This window comes from Diabrotica virgifera, chromosome 3 (genome assembly GCF_917563875.1).
Source record: "Diabrotica virgifera virgifera chromosome 3, PGI_DIABVI_V3a".
NCBI lineage: Eukaryota > Metazoa > Arthropoda > Insecta > Coleoptera > Chrysomelidae > Diabrotica > Diabrotica virgifera.
In genome coordinates, this window is record NC_065445.1 from 18,842,025 (window position 1) to 18,866,172 (window position 24,148).

The 24,148-nt window shown below is 32.4% G+C and overlaps 1 protein-coding gene across 1 annotated transcript in view; it reads left to right on the plus strand.

Moving 5' to 3' along the window:
* Positions 1–24,148, plus strand: part of LOC114328487 (harmonin) — a 286,928-nt gene that overhangs the window by 151,448 nt on the left and 111,332 nt on the right. Inside the window, exon 4 of the mRNA XM_028277348.2 lies at positions 19,191–19,215. Coding sequence (XP_028133149.1) covers positions 19,191–19,215 — 25 coding nt within the window. The remainder of the gene's footprint in view (positions 1–19,190; positions 19,216–24,148) is intronic.

Below are 24,148 nucleotides of genomic sequence, written 5' to 3' on the forward strand. Positions count from 1 at the left end.
AATAATAAGTCGTATACCTAGTAAAGAAACAATCCGAAGAATTCTAAAAAAAGAAGACGACTCCGTATTCGGAAGATATTTTACGCGACTACCAATGCAGCTTTCGTTCTGGAAGGTCAACAATAGATCAAATAATATTTATGATTCGACAAATATTAAAAAAAAAACTGAGCACTCAACCGAGATGTTCACCAAATTTTCGTAGTTTTAAGCAAGCATATTATGATTCGATAAAAAGAAACAGACTATAGCCAGCAATACTAGAAAAAATGGGAATAGCCAGAAAATTGGTATAGCTGACGCAAAATAAATGTCTGTGACATACTCATCATACCTGTGACATGCACAAGTAAGAATAGGAAACAGAACATCGATACCATTTAGAATTTAGAATAACATCAGGACTTAGATAATAGGACTACAAGGAGACCCCTTATCTTATATTATCACCTTATATCCAGATTTACGAGCCAAAAAACAACTCAGATCACCCTATATTATTATTATTATTATCATCACCGTTGCTATTCAATTCGACCTAGGAACATAAAATTAGTGAAATATCATCTGAGCTGAAAGGGAGATTTGAGAATTGAGGATCAAAACTATGTTGGTCGTTGCTGATGATCTAGTAGATGCAGTCGCTCATTCTACAAGAGGCGTGAGAGAGGTGTTTTCATAACTCGAGGAGGAAACAGGTAGTCTAGGTCTTCGAGTAAATGAAGAGAAGACGAAATACATGCTAGTAACAAAAAATCCAATAATAAGAGTTAGACAGAATATAATTATGAATGACCACAACTTCGAAGCAGTAAAAGAGTTTAAATATCTAGGAGCGGTAGTCACAGATGACAACCACATAGAAAAAAAGGTATCAGCAAGGATATCTGCGGGGAATAGAGCATTTTACTCACTATCATCATTATTAAGCTCTAAGCTGCTACATCAGCGGAAAATGCTGCTAAAAGTTGAAAGGAAGGTTCTCAGAATGATATTTGGACCCCAAAGAGATGAACTGTACGAGAGTAGAGAAGGCACCGCAATTCTGAATTGATGAGCGTATACTCTGTAGGAATTTACAAGAAACGGTTGTAGAATGCATTGAGAAGAAACAATTAACGTGGTACGGACATGTTCAGAGAATGGGGGAGGAAAGACTGCCAAAGAAAATTATGAAATGGATACCCACAGAAAACAGAAAAAGAGGAAGGCCAAGAACGACATGGATACAAGAAGTAAGACGATCAATGAGTGTACGAGGATTAGAAGATGAAAACTGTAATGATAGAAGATATTGGCAACAAGGCATCGGACAACGTCGGAGGACGTTTTGAACCCGAATTTATATATATACTCTGTAGGTATTGAAAACATCGTCAGACATATAAAAGCTAACCGGATAAGATAGACAGGTCATGTGGTAAGATCAGAGGAAGACAGAGTGTTAAAGACAGTATGTTTTGAGAGGCCAGACGGTAGAAAATCAGTAGGTCGTTCCAAACAAATATGGAAGGATGATGTTGAAGCTGATTTACCTAGGATTCGGGTACAACAATGGGTTGTACACCTCGAGATGTAAAGCCAGTCAAAAAGAAGAAGAAGAAGAAGTTAGTTCTCAATCGTAAGATACATACAGATATCAGACCGCATAGCAAATAAGTTTAATCAAAACCAGATGTAAAAATGGCTATGATACAGTGAAACAATACATCTGGCTATAATACATCCTGGTTTATGCTCGCCTATCTTGTTCCTACATGTTCCTACAAAGGTAGTCTCCAGATGTTCTGAGCAGTCCGTGAGAACGACATATGGAGGTGTAGATATAACTTGGAACTGCAGAATATCTACAAGCATAAAATCAAGAAACCGTCTGCAGTGGGCAGCCCATGTAGGCCCCGGAATTGAACATGATAAAAAGATTCTCGACCACACGTTTTGGCTTTTGTAGATTTCCATAAAGCCTTTGGCACGGTTGAATTTGACAAAATTCTGGAAGCACTACAAGCATGCCGCATTGACTACCGATACACAAGGTGAATTTACAATACATACAAGAACGCAACTATGTCGGTGAAACTAAATAAACACACGGACCATATCCGAATCGGCAGAGGAGTCCGACAGGGCGATACCTTATCGCCTAAACTGTTTACCGTCCGACAGGGCGATACCTTATCGCCTAAACTGTTTACCCGCAGTACTAGAATATGCTTGTAAAAAACTTAACTGGGAAGAGCGAGGCCTGAATATCGACGGTAGAAGATTAACAAATTTGAAATTCGCAGACGACGTAGTTTTATTCTCTGACAACCTCAAGGAGATATGTACAATGCTACATGAACTTCAATTAGTGTGTGCCAGTGTAGGTCTTAAAATAAACATCTCCAAAACAAAATTCAGGACAAACCTAGTACCTAGCGGAAATATCAATATTGGAGACAACGAAGTAGAGCTAATGGAAAAATACATATACCCTGGACACGAAATAAAGGTCACAAGAGACAACCAAACATACGAACTACGAAGAAGAATAAACCTAGCATGGGCAGCCTATGGAAAACTCAAAAGACATCTTTAAAAGCAATATACCAATTTCTTTAAAACGTAAAACAATTGACCAATGTGTGTTACCTGTGATGACTTATGGTGCCGAAACTTTGACATTGACAGCTACAACTTCTAAAATGCTGCAAATAGCCCAGAGGAAAATGGAAAGGTCAATGCTGAGTATATAGTTCAGAGAAATAAGGAAAAAAATATCCTGTTGGTGACACAACCCCCTCCAGGCCTAAACCAAATTTTTCGAGTAGTATGGTCATCTATAATAATAACCTATATGTTTCCTGCAGGCGATTTTGATGATATACATAGTTATAAACAAATGAAGATCAAAAAACGGTAAATTTTCGCTTTTTTCGTCTATTACTAAAAAATTGGGCATTTTAAACAAATATGAGAGTAATAAACTCATACAACGTATAAAAACCTTCAATATGGCGTTCGCTGAATATGTCTATCCTTATTGGTTGCTTAGAAAATTGCAAAATAAATCATAAATTTTGAGTTTTTTTAATATTTATAACTTATATAAAAATTAACTTAGAACGTTCTTATTACACGGAATGCTGAGACTTCTGGTGCTTAAATCATACCCTAAATTTCAAAGCAATTGGTCAAATATTTTAAAAGTTATTTAATTTGTTTTTCCAAAATTAATTTTTTTTGCAACACTGTAAGTCAGAAAATGATGAAGTTACAGTAATATTTTGGATAGTTTATGAAAGAAGAAAATTTATAGTATTAATTTAATTTAAAAAAAATGACAAAAAATAATTATAAATATTGCAAAATAATTTTGCAAAAACATGTGAATTAAAAAAATGGGGGGGCTAACTTTGTCCCTAATTGTCCTAAGACAGCTGTTTTTCTTTCTAAATGTGTATAAAAATTTAGTCTTTCTAAATATGAAAAAATAATTTTTCTATGGGTAATGGTTAAACAGTTATTCTAATTGTTTATAAGTAAGCAAATAATTGACACGTTTTTTCAAAATAATTTTACACTGTTTGAAATTATTTTTTGACATTTATTTTTATTTAAGGTAATAGTATAAATGTTCTTCTTTCATAAACTGTCCGAATTATTATTGTAACCTCATAATTTTCTGACTTATAGTGTTGCAAAAAAAATGAATTTAAGATAAACAAATTAAATAACTTTTAAACTATTTGACCAATTGCTTTGAAATTTAAAATAAAATTTAAGTACAAGATGTCTCGGAACGCTGTGTAATAAGAAGATTCTAAGTTAATTTTTACCTAAGTTATGAATATTTATAAAAACTCAAAATTTGTGACTTATTTTGCAATTTTCTAAGCAACTAATAAGGATGGACATATTCAGCGAACGCCATATTGAAGTTTTTTATACGATTTACGAGTTTCTTACTCTCAAATTTGTTTAAATTGCTTAACTTTTTGGTAATAGACGAAAAAAGCGATAATTTACCGTTTTTTGATCTTCATTTGTTTATAACTATGTATATCATCAAATTTGGCTGCAGGAAACGTATAGGTTAATAATATAGATGTCCATACTACTCAAAAAATTTGGTTTCGGCCTGGAGGGGGATGTGTCACGAGAAAAATCTTATTTCTCTGGACTAATATCGCTTCGTGACCGAGTTAAAAATGAAGACTTAAGACGAAGAACAGGAGTTACCAATGTAATTTCCCGAATTGCCTCCCTGAAATGGAACTGGGCCGGACACGTCGCCCGAATCAGTGATGAGAGGTGGACGAACAGATTACTTGAGTGGAGACCGAGATTAGACAAAAGAAGTAGAGGAAGACCACCTACTCGTTGGACTGACGATCTCAAGAAAATGTCAAGAAATTGTATGCAATCTGCTCAAAATAGAGCGCAATGGACAAAAATGAGGGAGGCCTATGTCCAGCAGTGGACGTAAAGGGCTGGATGATGAAGGTGATGAAAAAGATTCTAATAGTACAACCAGTGGGAATGTGATGACGAGGCAGACCAAAGCTGAGGTGGATAGATGAGGTAACACAGGATTCTGAGAAGATCGGTGTTGCCAATTGAAAAATCCAAGCAAGGGACAGAGCAGAATGGCACAGAAAGCTTGAGAAGGACGAGGCCCTTTAACGGCTATAGCATCATGATGGTGATGATGATGTATAAATAACCATGTTTATGTTTATATGACTGAATAGAGAATTGAATAACCTTTCAAATGAGCTAGCACATGACCCAAAATCTCATTTAAAAAATCATCGGTTACGTCATTACGCCCAGATGGATAAAGTTATTAGTATGATATATACCAAAAAATCTTAATTTAAAAATAAAAATCGAGCTGTTTCGGGATTTTTCTCCAAAATCTTTCATTCTCGAAAAAACGAATCTGTTCCATAATTTTGCCCCTCACTGTAGATATATAAATGCAATACCTCTAAGACTCTGACAAAGATGTTAATGATGACTATGTTAATAATCACAGTTTAACAGTTTAACTGTTACCTTTATAAATACGTCTTCCTGTTTTGTGTCAGTAGATTTTATTTATGCTGTCTATTTATTCCTAATTGTTTTTATAACATCGTCGCAAGAAGAGATCACTACAATCATTGACCAATCTTGTTCCGTTACAATTTTTATTCCAACTCTCTTTCATTGCCGACATCGTCGATCATACATTTAATTGAAATTAATAGCCTGAGTATATCATTCTCAGTGAAACTAATTGCTTTAAAGGTGAAATTAAATGTAGGTTATGTTTATCATTCTGAAATCCTATTCACGTTGTCTCGCTTTTTTACTACTACAACTAATTCATAGTTATTTTTAATTAACCTAATTATTAGATCGGTTGTTTATAAATTAAGAATCTAAGCAAGCTTAGTCAGTATCACTTTCATTTAAAAAAAGAAACTGAGCTTCATCTGATTTTTTTTTATTCACGTTATGGTAGGGGAGCCCAATCGGAGATTTTTGCAGTTACTTGAGCGCGTCAGAAAATCACATGGGGAGAAACCTTGTACCCTGTAAATGTATCCCTACCATATGTTGGATCTTAATACACGGGAGTTCGTTAAGGGGAGCCCGAAAAAAAAATATATCCTTAGAAAAACTCGAACTCCATGCGGAACTAACAGTGTATATTTAAAAAAATCTGACGGTCAGAGCAGGACGTAAGGAAATAAACGTCAGATCGAAAAACTACAAATTACGTTTTCAATATTTTTCAAAAATCTATTGAGTGATACCAAACACAACTCTCACGGAGAGGAGTGGGGTGTAAATTTAAAATTTTAAATAGGGACCCCGCGATATTTCGCGAAATGAACATCAGATCGAAAAACTGCAAAGTACACGTATTCAATATTTTTGAAAAATCTATCGAATGCCACCAAACACGACTCCCCACGGTGTTGGAGTGGGGGGTTACTTTAAAATCTTAAATAACAGCCCCCTTATTGCAGATTTGGATTCCTTACGTAAAAATAAGTAACTTTTATTCGAATCATTTTTTAGAATTATGGATAGATGGAGCTATAATCGGAAAAAACGATTGTTGGAAATGGAGAATTAAATCAAAAACTGGAAATTTCCTACTTAAATGGAAAACTTCACTTAACTTTTTTTGGTTTTAGGACTTTTTTTTTGGTTTAGACCAATAAGTCTCTATAACGCTCAAGTAACTACAAATTTAGCATAGGTTCCTCCCCTACTATTATGGAATGCTATGATTTTTATTTTTTATTAAAAACCAAATTTCAAAAATTAATCTAGTATTCTTTTGTATTTTGACAACCACACCCGACTTGGGCGTAGAAACGTTAATAGAATCATTCTTTTGGTAAAATTGTGGCTTATTTCCCATTGAAAATAGTTGATTACCAAATTTCTGATTTAATTAATTTAACTTTTCTTGTTGTTCCAAGATACTTTTCAGGTGGTTTGCCATTTTTAAGTTACAGTGAGAGTTACAAACTCTCATGGACAATAATAACTGTATTTCATGTTTATTTTTAAGTACTTCTTCTATGTTAATTTTTCTCCCTGTGAACTTTTATAAACATGTAAGTATAAGTATATTTTATTTATATACAAGGTGTCCAGAAACTCTTCCGACAAACGAAAACCGGAGATTTCTCAGATAATTTTAAGACACTTTAACTCAATTTACCTAGTCCGAAAATATTCCTTGACTTAACTCAAGAGTACCTTATACTAGAATGCCTCACAATTTAATAATCATGTGTCAAAAATGGTTAAAAGTTAAATACAAGAAAGTTATGCGATATAATAACCGTTGCTATACCCAAAACGGACGCCTATGACCGGTACTAGAAATTTGCAATTAATGGAATCGATTTATTTCTAGAAGATAAATAAGTGTACCAGTTTTCGTTTTTCTAAATAGAAGCGTGCTGGAGGTATTTAAAAAACTAATTATTACAAGAAACCATTTTTTAAATAGCTTTAGATCCCTTAGGAAGCATTTTAGCACTAGGTGAAATAGGTTAGGTCTTAAAAGTTTGTCCGGAGAGTTTCTGGACACCCTGTATAATACACTATCCAAAAAATAATTAAGTTAATTCAATTCAATTGAAACACCTGCTACAAGATTTATTTTATAGTTCCTGATATTTGAAGGCAATATCTATAATTATCAGACTATTGCGTATAAGCTTTATAATTATATCAAGATTAATTTGACTTATGTAGCTATGTAGGTATAGTTGAAATTCTTTTCTTGATATATCCAATACGAATTTATAATTGTATTGGTACTGATATTGATCTTTCGTTTGTCATCCTATCAATTTTCTATAGGCATAAAAAGTTTATGGCATGTAGCAACAAAATTCAAAAAACTAATATACTCTAATAATTAATATCCCTTTTATCTAACGTTAAAGCAAAAAATTAACAATATAGTATAAACAATTGTATACTCTTTATAATACATATTGTTATGATCTGCTTTCTCGTACTTTTATATTAATTAGTATTTATTTAATTAATTATTTAATTGTCGCAAATCATACATAAAAAAATTAAGAAAAATCTCAGGGTGCCTTTTTGTCATAAAAAAAAACTAAATTATCTTAGGTTATACTTATCCTTTCTCGTGGCTTCAGTATCTCTTAGTTGATCCTTATCGGGATAAAATAGGAAAAGGAAATAAATAGAAATACCATAAATAAGCACATACAAATACCTTTATTACGAAAAGCAATGCTCTGAAAATTTATCAATTAAATCCTGTGGGCATAACTGTCCAAATGAAACTTTTACCATATAAGTTAATCTAATTCAAACAAATATTTATCGCTTTGTTCTTGATACCATTAATAAAACAAGCTAAACAAACCAATTTAGGTATTCGCAAAACTACTTATACTTCCTATTAAATTTTTGAAATGTTGGAATCTTAATTCATATGCTTTTACGCAAAAAATAACTTCTGATTATAAAGAAAATCTATCACATAAGTTATTGACTGACCTTTTTGATTCACACACAATGATGTCTCCTCTTGACCCAAACAGCTCTTCCTTGTTGATTATGTTAGGCTACCAATCAAAGCCCTCTCCGTTCTTAGCATCAATCCAGCAGCATACCAGCAACTATTTCTCCAAAACACGAGCCAGGCCTCTTTTGACCAGTACTCGTTCAATAAACTCCAAAACTCTCTCCTCTCTTTCTCACAATGATAATCTCCTGAGACCCAAGTATCTTTTTTACTTGGTGTCACAAATAATTTTAATAACTATAGTTCTTGTAACTTACTCTCTTGGACTTTACAGAATCAAAGAGGTATTTCTTCTCAATTTGATTTGTCTCTTGTTCCACTTTTCAGCTACTCTTCACTATCAAACAACCACTAGTACTTGCTTCTGAACTACTCACGAAAACTTTTGACTGCTTTTCTCGGATGCCGGTCACATAATAATCTCCTTTTCCAAACTGTCTGAACATTCAAACTTCTCTCTCCCCATTCCAAATTGCCAAGCCAATCAGAAACATGTCTCTCTCCACATTCCTCTTTTTTCATTCGAAAAAACCCATGCATTCTTTCAACAAATACTTCTACTCATCATAATTACTTTTCGGGAATTCTACAAATATTCTTGGGCTTAAACAAAAGGACTTAAAATTCCAAATTTCTCTACCTTATTTTTATAAAAACTAATAATTACAATTACCTGTGGATTTTGCCTTTCCCGTAACAAAACAATTTTTTTAAATTATAATCCGAAATAAATTGCCTTTTCACTTCACTTTATTTACCCACTGCGTAAAAGCTAACTTCTAATAAATAGTTAAAAATCAATATACAGGGTGTATCAAATTTATGTGCCTGCGTTAAAAAAATAAAGTTTTTATTCTATATTTGATTGCCAAAATGATACACAATAATATATAACAATTATTATAAGTATAGTGTCAGTATAAGTATAGTAGACATTATAGTGTCTCTGCCAGGTGGAAGTGGTCGAGGGGATGAAATAAATCAATTTTTAAGGCAATTGCAAGAAACAATAGAAAACTGCGTAGGATTGTTTTGGATGACTACCTTAAGCCAAAAGTAGGAAATGAAAATACAAAGGGCCGATATATATTACTAGACCAATTTAATTCCATACTTATTTTCCTGTACAGTAGAGTGTAGCTATTATTCAAAACATTCACAAATTCGTGAAAAATACTCTACTTCAATTATTCAGGTTTATACAGGGTCAACTTGAATAAAAAGAAGACATTGCTCCAAGGCACATAATAATTTAAATATGTAATTATTAAATTTTTTTAATAGATTATGTGTGTTCAATTATTGGGTACAAATTGTGACCCAAATCCTTGTCACCTCTGGTTATAAACACTTTTATCGTTGATCTTTTATTGAACATCATTATATAAAGAATGTCTATCGTAATATTTATTTAATTATACGTTTATATTTTTAATACATAATAAATTTAATAATTTATCTTCCAATGTGTTCGTCGTTTGAGACAAACAATTATTAAAATTTATGGAGGTAATAAAATTAAAAGGATCCGTTGACATCTATTCTGGTTATGGGACAGTTGCGACGATTTTATCTGAGGTGCGTTCAGCTGAGGGCACGAGTGTGCCGAACTAACTCATCACTTACATGTCTGACTTTGTCAAATGCGTTTTCAAAATTAACGGAACATACATGCACATCAACATTCATATCCATGCATCTTTGAGCCATCACTTTAAAAACAAATAACGCCTCTCTTGTTATCATCTACCCTTCTTCCAGTTTTTTATTTATACGACTATGTATTATTTTCATGAATAATTTGAGAAATGAGTTATTAATAATATTGCTCTGTATTCACTGCTGTGACCATTGTTTCGATATATGTCCTGTCTTGTATACTGTGCTAAGTAAGTCTATTATAATGTCATAAGATTTCATTATTTTTGCATTTGAAATTTTCCACTAAGAGAGGTCTGAACCTACTGCCATTTTTGTTGTTTTTTAATGCGATTCTAATTTCCTCTTTTAATATCTTTAAAAACAAACTTGTCTTTGAAAAGCTGAACTCGTGTATGTATTCTGTCAATCTCTTTAATTTTTCGTTAGTATTCAACACTAGTTTCCCATTTGTATTTTTCTGTATAACCGGCCTTCTTTTTCTATTATTTTTCCGGCCTTGTTTTGAGTTAATTCTTTAATTTTTGTGCGTGTATTAAAACTATTATACCTTTTCTAATATTCTTCTATTTTTGAGCATTGTTCTTTTAACCATTCTTCCTTTGCTTGCCTAATTTTCTATTTTAGTTGATTATCCACTTTTTGTACATCTGATTATCTTTGTTTCTATGTCGACTTCTTTCTTCCATTCAATCTAAAATTTCCTCCGTCATCCATTATTTGTTTTTGTATCTGGATATCGCCACACTTTCTTTTTGACTTTTATCTATTTCTGTCTTTATTAGTAACCATTCTGTACCCGTTTTAGCATTTTGCAGAATTTGTTCTTTAAAGCAATTACTGGATTATTGATTTCATCTGCCAGCCGCTGCCTGATGAGTGGGTTCCTCAATTGACTTGTATCGATTTGTTTATCTGATGCTCTTCGTGTTATTATTTTCACTTTGAGTCTAATTTTGTCAGTTTCCCGCTTGGAGGCAGAACTCTGAGAGGGAAATAAGCTAGAAATATACCATGTTCGGGACACTCAAAGATACAGGTAGCTGACTACTTTTTTAGTTATTGTAGACCTATAGGAAGAAAACCTACCTGTTTCCTGCCTAGAGTTCGCGTCCGTTTTTTAATTGTTAACAGTTTAGTGCAAAAATCGCGATTTTTTTCGATTTTTTGCACCCCATTCAAAAGCTAAATAGTTGGCATAAAATTACAAAATTTAATTTTTTAGAACATTGAAAAACCTTCAAAATGCCGATTTTTGAAAGTTAAAAAGTTAATCTGTTGCTACGCAAACTGCAATATAAGTGATAATCGTTATTTGTTAATAACTTTTACTAAAACTTCCTTAGAACTTTAGTGTTTCATCCAAAGTTTGGTATTGGGGTACTTAACAAACCCTCAAAATTTGAGACCGATCCATTAATTAATTTAAGAGTTATTCTATTTGTTTTTCCCAGAGACCTTTATTTTGCAATAACATAAGACAGAAAATAATAAAGATAGGGCAATTCTGCGTATGCCACATAAAAGTAGAAAACTGTTACTATTAAAATGTACTAAAAAAATATAAAACATTATCTAATATAGTCAAAAATCCTAATGCCAAATTTTTGAAATTTTGTAGTTTGTAAACATTTAGAATAACTTTAAAAATATTGTCCGTAGAAAAAATCCTTTTAGATATTAGAAAAGCTTGTATTTTACACAAATTTTTAAAAATGTAGTTTAATTGGTTACTACTCGCGGTAAGTGAAGGGGAGCTGGGAGCCAACAAATGCACTAGTTGAAACACTAAAAAAGGCAACTTAAAACTACTATCATTTTCTATATCTCGGGAGCTACTGAATATATTTTGATCGTTCTTTTTTTAATTTATATGTAATTTTTCTGTATATTACAAATATGCAATTTGTCTCTCTAGACATTTACTAATTTATAAACAGTCTAATTTGTTTAAACAATTTTTTAAAAAATAATTTTTTCCCAAAAATCCATGATTTTAATTATACTATCATTATTAATCATAGAAAAAGTTAGGGTATACTTTAATAAATAAATTATTTTCAATAAATAATTATCTAATAAAATTAATTAATTTATTAAAGTGTACTTTAACTTTTTCTGTGACCATTAATGATACTATGATTAAAAAAATAGATTTTTGTAAAAAAACATTTTTCAAGAATTGTTTAAACAAATATTAATTAATAAATTTATAAACAAATTGCATATTTGTAATGTACGTAGAAATTACATACAAATTAAAAAAAGAAAGATCAACATCCATTGAGTTGATCCCGAGATACAGAAAATTGTATTAGTTTGAAATTGCTTTTTCTGTATTTTAACTCGGTGGATTTGTAGGTTCTCTACATTTTTGACTACATTTTTGAAAAATCGTAGAGGGTGCTGTGAAGGTACAATGTTTGTGCAAATTTTTTAAGAAATAATGCAAATCCCATTCTTTAAAATTACATTAATGAAATTCCTTAATTATTAAAAACAAATTAGCTGTGAATTAAAAAAAAACACATGGCTAACTTTGTCCCAAATGAACCCAGGCTATTTTTTTTATTTTAAAATTCGTGTTAAAATACTAGCTTTTCGAATATATAAAAATATAGTTTCTACGGACAACATTTTTGAAGTTATTCTAAATAATGTTTATAAACTACAAAATTTCAAAAATTTGGCATTAGGATTTTTGACTATATTAATTTATTTTTTTATCTTTTTTTTAATACATTTTAATACTTTCATTTGGCATACTCAGAATTCCCCTATCTTCATTATTTTCTGTCTGATGTTATTGCAAAATGAAGGTCTCTGGGATAAACAAATATAATAACTCTTAAACTAATTAATGGATCGGTCTCAAATTTTGAGGGTTTCTTACCTAAATATATGGGCGCCCATACCCATGGGCAGGGGGGGCGTGCCCCGTAGTTTTTCGGGTGCTTTAAACTGTATTATAATGGTTATCCAAAGTACACAAAATATAATGTAATTTTCACGTCTGCCCCCCCTGAAAATTTTTATATGAGCGGCGGTGCCCAAATACCCAACTTTGGGTGAAACACTAAAGTTCTAAGGTAGTTTTAGTAAAAGATATTAACAAATAACGATTTTCAATTAATTTGCGGTTTGCGTAGCAAAAAATTAACTTGTTTTTCAAGGTTCTAAAAAATTAAATTTTGTAATTTTATCTCAACTATTTAGCTTTTGAATGGGGTGCAAAAAATCGAATAAATCGCGATTTTTGCACTAAATTGTTAATAATTAAAATACGGACGCAAACTCTAGGCAGGAAACAGGTAGGTTTTCTTCCTATAGATCTACAATAACTAAAAAAGTGGTCAGCTACCTGGATCTTTGAGTATCCCGAGAAAATCCTTATTTCTCTCGACTAGAAAGAGAACACCTGTTTAGGCAGAGGCCATGACTACCAAATAGTCAGAAATATGTACATATTTACAACTGCCTTCCATATCTTTTACCTTTTTTCCTTTTTTATTCTCTGTTATTGAACATATATTTTCCTAATTACCGGTAGGTGGTATATCTTTGGATATATTACCACCGTAGAAATTCTCCTCCTACATAGTAGTACAAGTTGGTACGGTACGTTTAATATAAATTTACTTTAAAAACCCAATTGAATTACCAAGAAATATGACAAACAACAGTTTAATTGAGTTTGCAGAAAAATTCTTCTAAACAAAATCACAAATCAACAAATCGGCACGTACAGGAGCTCCTAGGCCCCAGGCGGCGAATCTAAGAATGTGACTCACTTTCACGTGTGAATCGAAACAACTTTTTCTTCTCTTTAGTTTATTTATATCTATTAGATCCGTTTGTTTTCCTCTCACTAATGGCATAAACTCAATTTCACGACATAAAAAGTTGATGTATGAATCCCAACAAGTACATAAATAAGCGGAATGCTGACTTTTAATTGACGAACGTGCTTTTGTGTCTCTTCGATCAAAGCCATGTAACTCGGTATCATCAAGCGAGATTCTAGTGATCTACTGATGATTTTTTTCAGTACTACACATATACCGTGGTATTATTATTTATACCCGTGTTTTATGTGTAAACAAATAGCCCTGATTTATGAGCTTTCATATTCCGCAAACTAAAAATTTTGAGCTCGTTCCAGTGAGCAGGAATTTAATACTTTAGTGGGGAGGGGGGCTGAGTCAGCCCCCCCCACTACTTAAAAATAGAAATATTGAATCGGTTTTTGCGGCAGAATTACGAGCTATTTATGAGCTCTTGAAATTATATAGTTTCGATTTTTGAGCTCATCCCCTTCACCCCCAAACAACCCTTTAATTGATTTAACTTAAGAGAAAAATGCTGAGAAAACTTAAAATATATCGTATTGCGGATAGAATTCCTATAGCTTATATACTCTAAGAATAAACTATTAAATCACGTGCATTTCGATTATTGAGCTACAACCCCTTCGCAAGAAAACCACCCTATCATCCCGGCTTAAGAGAAAGTTGTACTTAAAATGCATTAAATTAATTATTTGGCGACCACATATCATTTAATAATTTATAAGCTTCCAAATCACGCGCATTTAGATCAGTAAATTGCAATTTATTTTGTATAGTGCAGTCACTGAAAGTAAAAATCAACGATTACCTTCAATTTCGGTGAATCTTCATCAATTTTCACGAAAATTGGTCAGTGGTTAGAGGATACGTCAAGAAACAAAGGTGACATGGTACCACCTTGCACCTTTACCCTGAGGGTGGATACCGCCCCTTCCCGGGGGTGAAAATTATTTTATAAAAAATAACTGCACAAATCAATAAAAGAACAAATTAAGAGCAAAATTTATTATATAAAGTTATTAAAATAAGTCAATACTTTTTAAGTTATTAAAGATCAAAAATTTTAATTATTCCTGAAAAAAATTCATGTTTTGAAGCGGTTTTTCGTAAATCACTGAAAAACTGTAAGTTTTTACAAAAAAGTTAATATTAGTTTAATTGGTATAGCTTATATTCTAAGAATAAACTCTTAAATCACGCGCCTTTCGATTATAGAGCTACAACCGCTTCGCAAGAAAATCATCCCATATTCCCGGCTTAAGAGAGAGTTGTACTTAAAATAATTTAAATTAATTATTTGGCGACTACATATCGTTTTATAACTTATGAGCTCGCAAAATATACTCATCTTTATTATTGAATTGCCATTTTCTTTCTATAGTGCAGTCACTGAAGGTAAAAATCAACTATGACCTTCGATTTAGGTAAATCTCCATTCATTTTCACGAATTGACAATAACAACTTGCGGTTTTAGCCTGTGGTATATGTCACACCTTCTTGGGGGTGATAATTACATTATTAAAAATAACCCCACAAATCGAGAGATGGACAAATTGTAAGCAAAATTTGTTATATAATGTTATTAAAATAAATCAATACTTTTTGAAAAAAACTCATACAGAAGTAAAAAACTTCGAGATGTATTCTGGTATAAAATCTTTTATTTAAAAACTATCTAAAATGTCATGGATTGCAAAACGTTTTTCGTTCTAATACAGAACCTCTTTAGTGCATTCTGCCGAGTAGTTTGAAACTAGCACACTGTTTATAGTGGTAACCCCATAATATATGGTTTACATAATATAATTTGGTAAAATTTTATGACTACAAGTCGATGTTGATAGATATAATGGAACACATGCTAAAAGGGCACCATGTTTCCCTGCTCGAAGATGCTAGGTACTTGCCAATTCAATGGGTACAGACCAACACAAAAATTAAAATATTTGATCTTTAATAACTCAAAAAGTATTGATTTATTTTAATAACATTATATAACAAATTTTGCTTAGAATTTGTCCCTCTCTTGATTTGTGGGGTTATTTTTAATAAAGTAATTTTCACCCCCGAGAAGGGGTGACATATACTCCCGGCTAAGTTGTTATTGTTAATTTTCTTTCTTGACGTATCCTCTATCCGCTCACCAATTTTCGTGAAAATGAATGGAGATTTACCGAAATTGAAGGTCATAGTTAATTTTTACTTTCAGTGACTGCACTATATAAAGAAAATGGCAATTTAATAATTGAGATGCGTATATTTTGCGAGCTCATAAATTATTAAACGATATCTAGTCGCCAACTAATTAATTTAAATTATTTTAAGTACAACTCTCTCTTAAGCCGGGAATATGGGATGGTTTTCTTGCGAAGCGGTTGTAGCTCAATAATCGAAAGGCGCGTGATTTAAGAGTTTATTCTTAGAATATAAGCTATACCAATTAAACTAATATTAACTTTTTTGTAAAAACTTACAGTTTTTCAGTGATTTACGAAAAACCGAAATAATTAAAATTTTTGGTCTTTAATAACTTAAAAAGTATTGACTTATTTTAATAACTTTATATAATAAATTTTGCTCTTAATTTGTTCTTTTATTGATTTGTGCAGTTATTTTTTATAAAATAATTTTCACCCCCGGGAAGGGGCGGTATCCACCCTCAGGGTAAAGGTGTAAGGTGGTACCATGTCACCTTTGTTTCTTGACGTATCCTCTAATCACTGACCAATTTTCGTGAAAATCGATGAAGGTTCACCGAAATTGAAGGTAATCGTTGACTTTTACCTTCAGTGACTGCACTATACAAAATAAATTGCAATTTACTGATCTAAATGCTCGTAATTTGGAAGCTTATAAATTATTAAATGATATGTAGTCGCCAAATAATTAATTTAATGCATTTTAAGTACAACTTTCTCTTAAACCGGGAAGATATGGTGGTTTTCTTGCGAAGGGGTTGTAGCTCAATAATCGAAATGCACGTGATTTAATAGTTTATTCTTAGAGTATATGAGCTATAGGAATTATATCCGCAATACGATATATTTTAAGTTTTCTCAGCATTTTTCTCTTAAGTTAAATCAATTAAAGGGTTGTTTGGGGGTGAAGGGGATGAGCTCAAAAATCGAAACTATATAATTTCAAGAGCTCATAAATAGCTCGTAATTCTGCCGCAAAAATCCATTCAATATTCCTATTTTTAAGTAGTGGGGGGGCTGACTCAGCCCCCCACTAAAGTATTAAATTCCTGCTCAGTGGAACGAGCTCAAAATTTTTAGTTTGCGGAATATGAAAGCTCATAAATAGCTCATAAATCAGGGCTATTTGTTTTTTAATTTTTGGAAGTGGGGGGGGGGGGGCAGCTCAACACGGGTATTATTTATGTTAGGTACTGCTATAAAAATATTCGGTGTCACATATACGTGCCAGTAGTATTTGCTCTATTGCTAGGCTTACCATAAAGATACAAATAGAGACAGAAGAATTAAGTATTCCAATTTTATATAAGTGAAATGGAAAGCAAGAATGGTTTAGTTTTAAATGAGTCAATACTGACATTTATGCTCTATTATAGTTATAGGTGAAATAATGAATGTTTTTTGGAAGTGTAGGGTGAATGCTGAAATAATGATTTGTAGATTTATTTACAATTTTTTTAATCATTTTCAACTACCTATGTAAAATCAGGTTTGAGAGTATTATTCAAGTTTTTTTAAATTAAATACTTTGTCAATATGGCAAACTTGTCAATATGTGAGTACTTTTGGAGGCAATATTCGCAATTTCATACCTTCGACTCCAAAATGTCCTTTCGTCCAAATAAACGAAAGAGTTACATTATTTTGCTTAAGATCCGTAATTAACTTTTTTATAAAAACGAATAAAATCCTTTATAAAAGGTATATTTGTTAAAATCCCTAAAAAAGGCTACATCACAGAACTAGTTTTCGATCGGATGACCGATCATCATCAGTGCTTACCTAAAATGCGTATAACCTGATAAGATAATACAAAATTTTTAAAATTTTGACTACGGTTTTTAAAAGTTATAGGTTATACTCACGTGATTCTAACATGCTAACCACCAAAATACAAAAATATGTGGGTAACAACCCTTTACAATTGATCCGTCATGGAAACATAGATAAAATATGTGAACTTAAACATGAATGTCTAAAATATCCAATGTATTATGCTCCCGGTACCATTTGAGCTCAAAATTGACTTGTTCACATGTTGACTATATGGTGGCAAGTGGCAATGATAGCGGAAATCCCGAACGATGACATGACAGAAATGACAGTTCCACAGGAAGTTGAAAAATTTACCTGTTAGTTATGTAGAATCAAGTGTAAATCTTGTTAAATTGAGAACAGGAACAGCAAACACTCCACTGCGATAAATAATCAATTAAAATGGAATTAAATTTGATGTTATAGTTAGACAATGTAGCCAAGTATGTTATCCATGTTGATAATAAGCCCTCTTGTGATTAGACCTGGGTGTGACCAGTAAGAGTGACAAGTGTAAAAATGTGTCAATAATCTAGGGGAGATATATAAAACGAGCTCAGACTTAGGCGACTACTTCCCAAGGACCCCGCACGCTACCCGGAACCCTAAGGGTTTGAAACCAAACCGTCATAAGATGTAGTTAACAGTAGGGGGAAAAGAGGATGGAATGTACGATGTATATGAGATAAATAATGAGAATGGGGCATGAACGGGACCCAAAAAGAAAAGATGAGACTTTTTGATTTGGTTTTAGTATGAATGAGTGTTATCCAGTGGTATGTTATGGTGATGGCAGATTGAGTAGATGGGGTGAAAATAGTCATAGATAATAATATATGTATAGATGAAAATTTAGATATGGAGATGTATGTGGATGATGATATCAGATGATAATTTATATTATGTATGTCACTGGGTAGATGATAGTGGTTTGATGGATAAAGATGAAAAGAAGATCATTGTGGATTGTACCAAATCAATTATAAGTATGACTGTAAGAATGTGAAGGAAGCATTAAAAGGGGTGGAAAGTAATATTGTAATTGTGTTAAGAAAAAAGTTGTTGGTGGAGTGGTTGGAAGTCCCGGTTGAACGAATTATGGCGGTTGACAAAGTTCGGACTTTTTTGTTTTTATTTGATTAGTTCTGTGATGTAGCCCTTTTTAGGGACTTTAACAAATATACCTTTCATAAAGGATTTTATTTGTTTTTGTAATATATGGTATACAGCCAACTACAGTAAAACTTTTTCCTCGTGGATTTTTAACTTTGTTATGTCCAAAATTAAAGCATTTTGGAATTGATTTAGTGACCTTCTAATGTGGATTTTGAGTAGGAAATTATTGCTTAATTCGTGCATAGACAGAATGATAAAATGCGGTTATTGTTAATTAAAAACGCCTAATGTGATGTTATACTTAAGTAGTTCAGAGCTCAGTAAATTATGGCACCTGCACGTTCAATTCGCTATAACTAAAATGACGATTGATAATTCCGGTGCTTGTATCTATACTCAACATTCTTTTATAATAATAGTTTATTACGAAACTATCAAGAATCACGTTTTACTGATCCTTATATTAATAAATTTGTTTTCTTTTACAGGTGTGGGAATGATTCCAGTGAAGGAGTAAGTTAATTTCATTTACAATGGTAACTGTAAGGCGATTTATTATTAAGATAATAAATAGATTAGTTTTTAATACAATCTCATTGTTTTTTTCCATTTTATCGGCTTTGGATTTTTTATAGTTAAGTTATATGAGTATATAAAACCAAAATAATTGATTTCACCCAGAGTTGTACCAGACTATGCAATACTACTAAATATTATATTTATGATGCTCCCTCCCACTTACGAAAATACTTAATTAGTAATTTAGGTACGTTTAAGTAATTAAGATTCCTTCTTTCTTCTGTATGGGTCACAACTGCAACTTTTAACTCTCTTAAATCAGGGATTAAAAAAAGTCAATATTTCTATTTTTTTTTAAATTAACTATAAAACTTTATTTGTTTAAGAATAATAAGAGCCAAAATAGAAAGCAATTACATTTTCAAATTCTTCATTTTTCTTCTTCTTCTTTTTCTTTTATATAGGCAGTACTGCCTGTTTTTCTTCAACGATGTATTTCATTCTGCCCCTAAATTATCATTCCATCTTTTCCTTGGGCGTCCTATACTTCTTCTGCCCAATGGTGACTTGTCCTTGGGTATTCTTACTATCTTTTATTCAGACATCCTACTTATGTGTTGATTCCGCTCTTCTTTTCTGTTCTGTACCCAGGTACAGAGAAACCTATCGTTTGATGGTCGCCAACCTTCGGTAGAAGACGGCACATAAAGAAGAAGACCCAGGTATTTATATTGTCTACCCCACATATGCGTCTGATTTCTTCACTTCTTACCCTGTCCTGTAGTCCTTTTCCAGTAATTCTTCTTAAGATCTTCATTTCGTTGGTCTCCAGATATCTTCGTGTTTTGCTTGTATCTGGTCTTGTTTCGTCTGTGTAAGTCAAAACTGCCTAATAACTGACTTATATATTCGGGCCTTTGTTTCCACTCTTAGGTGTTTGTTTTTCCAAATTGTGTTGTTTAGGCATCCGGCCGTTCTACTGGCTTTAATTATTTGGTCTTTTACCTCTTCTTCGATATTGTTGTCGGCTGATAGATTAATTCACAGGTATTTGAAAGTCATTACTTGTTGTATATTTTGATTATCTAACTCCAATTTGAACCTTACTGGTTCTTTGGCTATTACTAAGCTTTTTGTTTTGGCTATTACTAAGCCTTTTGTTTTTTGGGCTGATATTTTCATATTCATTTCTTTTGATATTGAACTCTTGCAGTAATCTTTGTAGGTCGCCTTCGCACTCTGCTACTAACACGGTGTCATCAGGGCAACAGAGTATTTTTATCTCTCTATCGCCCATTTTGTACCCTCTGTTTTTCTTCACTTGTTTTATTATTGCATCCAACATTATGTTAAACAGTAGAGGGCTTAGTGAATCTCCTTGCCTGATTCCTGTGTTTGCTGCTATGGGTTGTGTTATTATTCCATTGACTTTCATTTCTATTTTATTTTTTACATATATGTTTTCTATCAGTTTTATGATATCCAATGGTAAATTTTTGTCATATAGTAGGTGTATCACATCTTTTAATTGTATTCTATCAAACGCTTTCTCTAGGTCTAGGGTTTTTGTGTCTGAAAATGCTTCCCAATGTTTTGTTTTGTTCCTATTTACTATTGAGTTTAATTTATTTCGTACTCTTTTATATTCTTCATATTATTTGTCTCGATCTTTTGGACTTGTAGTCTAGGTAGATTCTCTTTTTTCTTGGCATCTTATTTTTATTTCTTCACATAACCAAGGTGTTTTCCTTTTTTTCGTATATGTTTACTTATCTTACGTTCTACAAGTGCTTCCGTTGCTGCCATTTTGATATTATCTCTAATCTTCCTCCAACTTTCTTCTATGTCTTCATCCGGTGTTATGTAGTTTTCATTAAGTACTTTTTGCAGTCTTCTCGGGTATAGTACTCGTGTTGACAATTTTCGTAGCTTTTCTACCTTTATTCTGGTCTCAAATTCAATAGGATCTTCTGTCCTGTTTCTTTGTAGCTGTATTCTGATTTTCCAAGTACTAGGTTGTGATCACTTCCAATATCAGCTGCACTTAAACATCGTATGTCTAGTACTTGAGAGTGGTGGATGTTTCTGTTTGTCAATATATAATCAATAACGAATCTGTGTCCTCTTGTACTTTGGAATGTACACTTTCGTTGATATTTGTGTCTGAAGAACGTATTGTTTATTCTAAATTCGTTCTGAGAGCAAAAGTTAATAAGTAGTTTTTCATTTTCATTTTTGATGTCTTCATCGAATCGTTGCTTTATTCCTGGTATAATTATGTTACCGACTCTTGCGTTCATGTCTCCTAAAATGTATATTATCTCATTGGATGGTACTTCGTCGACTGTCTGTTGAAGCTCGTTATAAAAGTGGTGTCTTTCAACTTCAGGTTTGCAGTTTTCTGCGCTATAAACTCCTATAATATTTATTTTTTGCTTCTCTAATTTGATCTTTGTAACTACGATTCTTTCTGATCTTTATTGACATTCATATATTATGTTATCTGCTCATTTTTGTCTATCATCAAGGCCACGCCTTCTTTGGCTCTCGTATTTTTTGGTACACCACTATTATAAACCAATAAGTATTCACCAAGCCACATCTGTCCTTTTCCTTTTGTTTGTTTCCTGGATCGCGCGCATGTCTCTATCATATTTTCTCTCAGTTCCTTTTCTAACTCCTGGTCTCTGTTGTTCATGGATTTTATGTTACATGTCGCAATTCTGAGTATATTTTTCTTATTCTTTGTCCTGATTCTCGCCCTTTTCGTCATCTGTGTATCCGTCCTGTTCCGAGGCATCCCGTTGGTTCATTGAGCATTGCTTCATTTTACGATAGATAGGTTGCTAACCTCGCTTATTAACCCTTCACTTTTATCCGGGCTTGGGACCGGCTGTGATAACTACCAAGCTACTCGATCTACCCAATAGTCATCCCAGGCAGTGTTCAAATTCTTCATAATCAAAATAAATGCCTTAAACTATCTGTATTGGAATCTATGGAAATCAATAGATTAAAAAATACAGATATAATTCTGAATTACCAACTTGAGAGAAACACCGTCCAAGTCCTCAACCTATTCAGTTTAAAGACTTCAAAGTGTAGAAACACAGTAAACTATGTATCATCACTTGAGAAAGGCATTCTGCGGAAACAGATGTAGTAATATGAAATATGTATTGAAAACAAATGTTTTTCAGTGTTTTTTTGTTATTTCGAGTTTTTGTAAAACATCTCTTCGAATAATACCTTTGCCCTCCAGACAAAATGACAAAATTTTGTTCTAAATGCTCTTCGCAAAACCGGAAATTTGAATTTTTGACTTCCAAACCGGAACTAAATGCGTTATTTTCAGTGTGTAAAATTGCTGTAATTTTGTTGAAATTTTCTGGTATAAACAAAACTGTTATTTCTGAAATTTGAACCATGTAATTATTAAATGGCTGTGATTCATGTGTTGAATTTTTCGTCGCCTCAAAGTTGTACAAAAAATTACTACAAAGAGGTAACATATATTAAAACTGGGTACCAGGGAAGACCGATGATTGTAAAAGATAATCAAAGAAATCTGATAGAGGACGATAACCAAATACCCGAAAAATTTAAAGAATGTTTCGAATAGTTGTTAAATGTCGGAGTGACTACTGAAGAAATTTATGTTTCTAAACCCCAAATAGTAGTAGCAGAAATACCAAAACCCACAATAGAAGTAATTGAAGTAATAAATGATATGAAAAAAAGGTCCAGAGGAAAGCTACATTGTAGTAGAGAATATTGTAATACCAGTGACGATTTCGCAAGGGAAGATCAACTGATCAATTTTTTATGGTAAAACAAATCCTGATCAATTGCTATGATTACAACATTTCAGCAGAAGTACTTTTCATGGATTACAAAGCCGTCTACGATATAATAGACAGAAAAAAATTAATAGAAACGCTAAAAGAATTCCAAGTACCAGAAAAAATTGCAAGATTGGTAAATATGACAATTAGAAAAACCATTTTTTCTGTGAAATACAGTCTCAGAATAATTCGAAGTGAAAAAAATGTTCGCCAAAGAAACTTGTTGTCTACCTTGCTATTCAATGTAGTTCTAGAACAAATTGTAAAGGATATAGTGGGATAAATAGGACCGGTACAAAAATCAACAATGTTTTACGTACGCTGATGATGTGGTTCTCATTGCAAGAAATGGAAACAAGAAATTCTCATTATCTACCAGTGGCGTGCGGTGACTTTTTCGAAAGGGGAAGCGATTCAATAAGAATATAAAATTTTTTTTCGTAAGGGTCGAGGGTCGAGCCATTTCCCAACTGATAACACTCTGATGCGCTATAGGAGCTCTCTATCAGCAAAGTGCTTATGTGAGACGTCCTGGGTACAAGGACTCAAACACTAAATCCTACCCCGATCAATGAGTGAGGCACTCAGTCTTTTCCAATGGATAATAGGGCTAACTTTCAAAGTATGTCTTCGCTTGTTGAATTTCTTTTAAACTCTTAATTTGAAACTTTTAATGCATTTTAATACTGAAAAACTTCGTTTAACTGATGCACTTGTGGCTGGGATAGTTAGTACTAATTCACACAACTTGACCACTTCACACAGTGACTTGTTTAAACCAGTAGTTATAAAGAAATACCCAGATTTCTGGGTTTATTCTTTATCACTAATGTCAGTTGTTTCATAAGCGACACTTAACTCAGAATGCAAAGCTGGGATATCAAAGAGTTTTCATTATAATGGTAGTGAAATAAATTCCTCTGTGGGAAATTTTGATGAATTATAATTAGAAATAATAAGATTATATTTATATAATTCTACAAATTTTAAATCGTTAAAATTTTGAAAGCTAGAATTCATCTGTTGTAGAATATTATCAAACTCTGTTGCCGACATGATCAATCTTCATTATTTTTATTTCA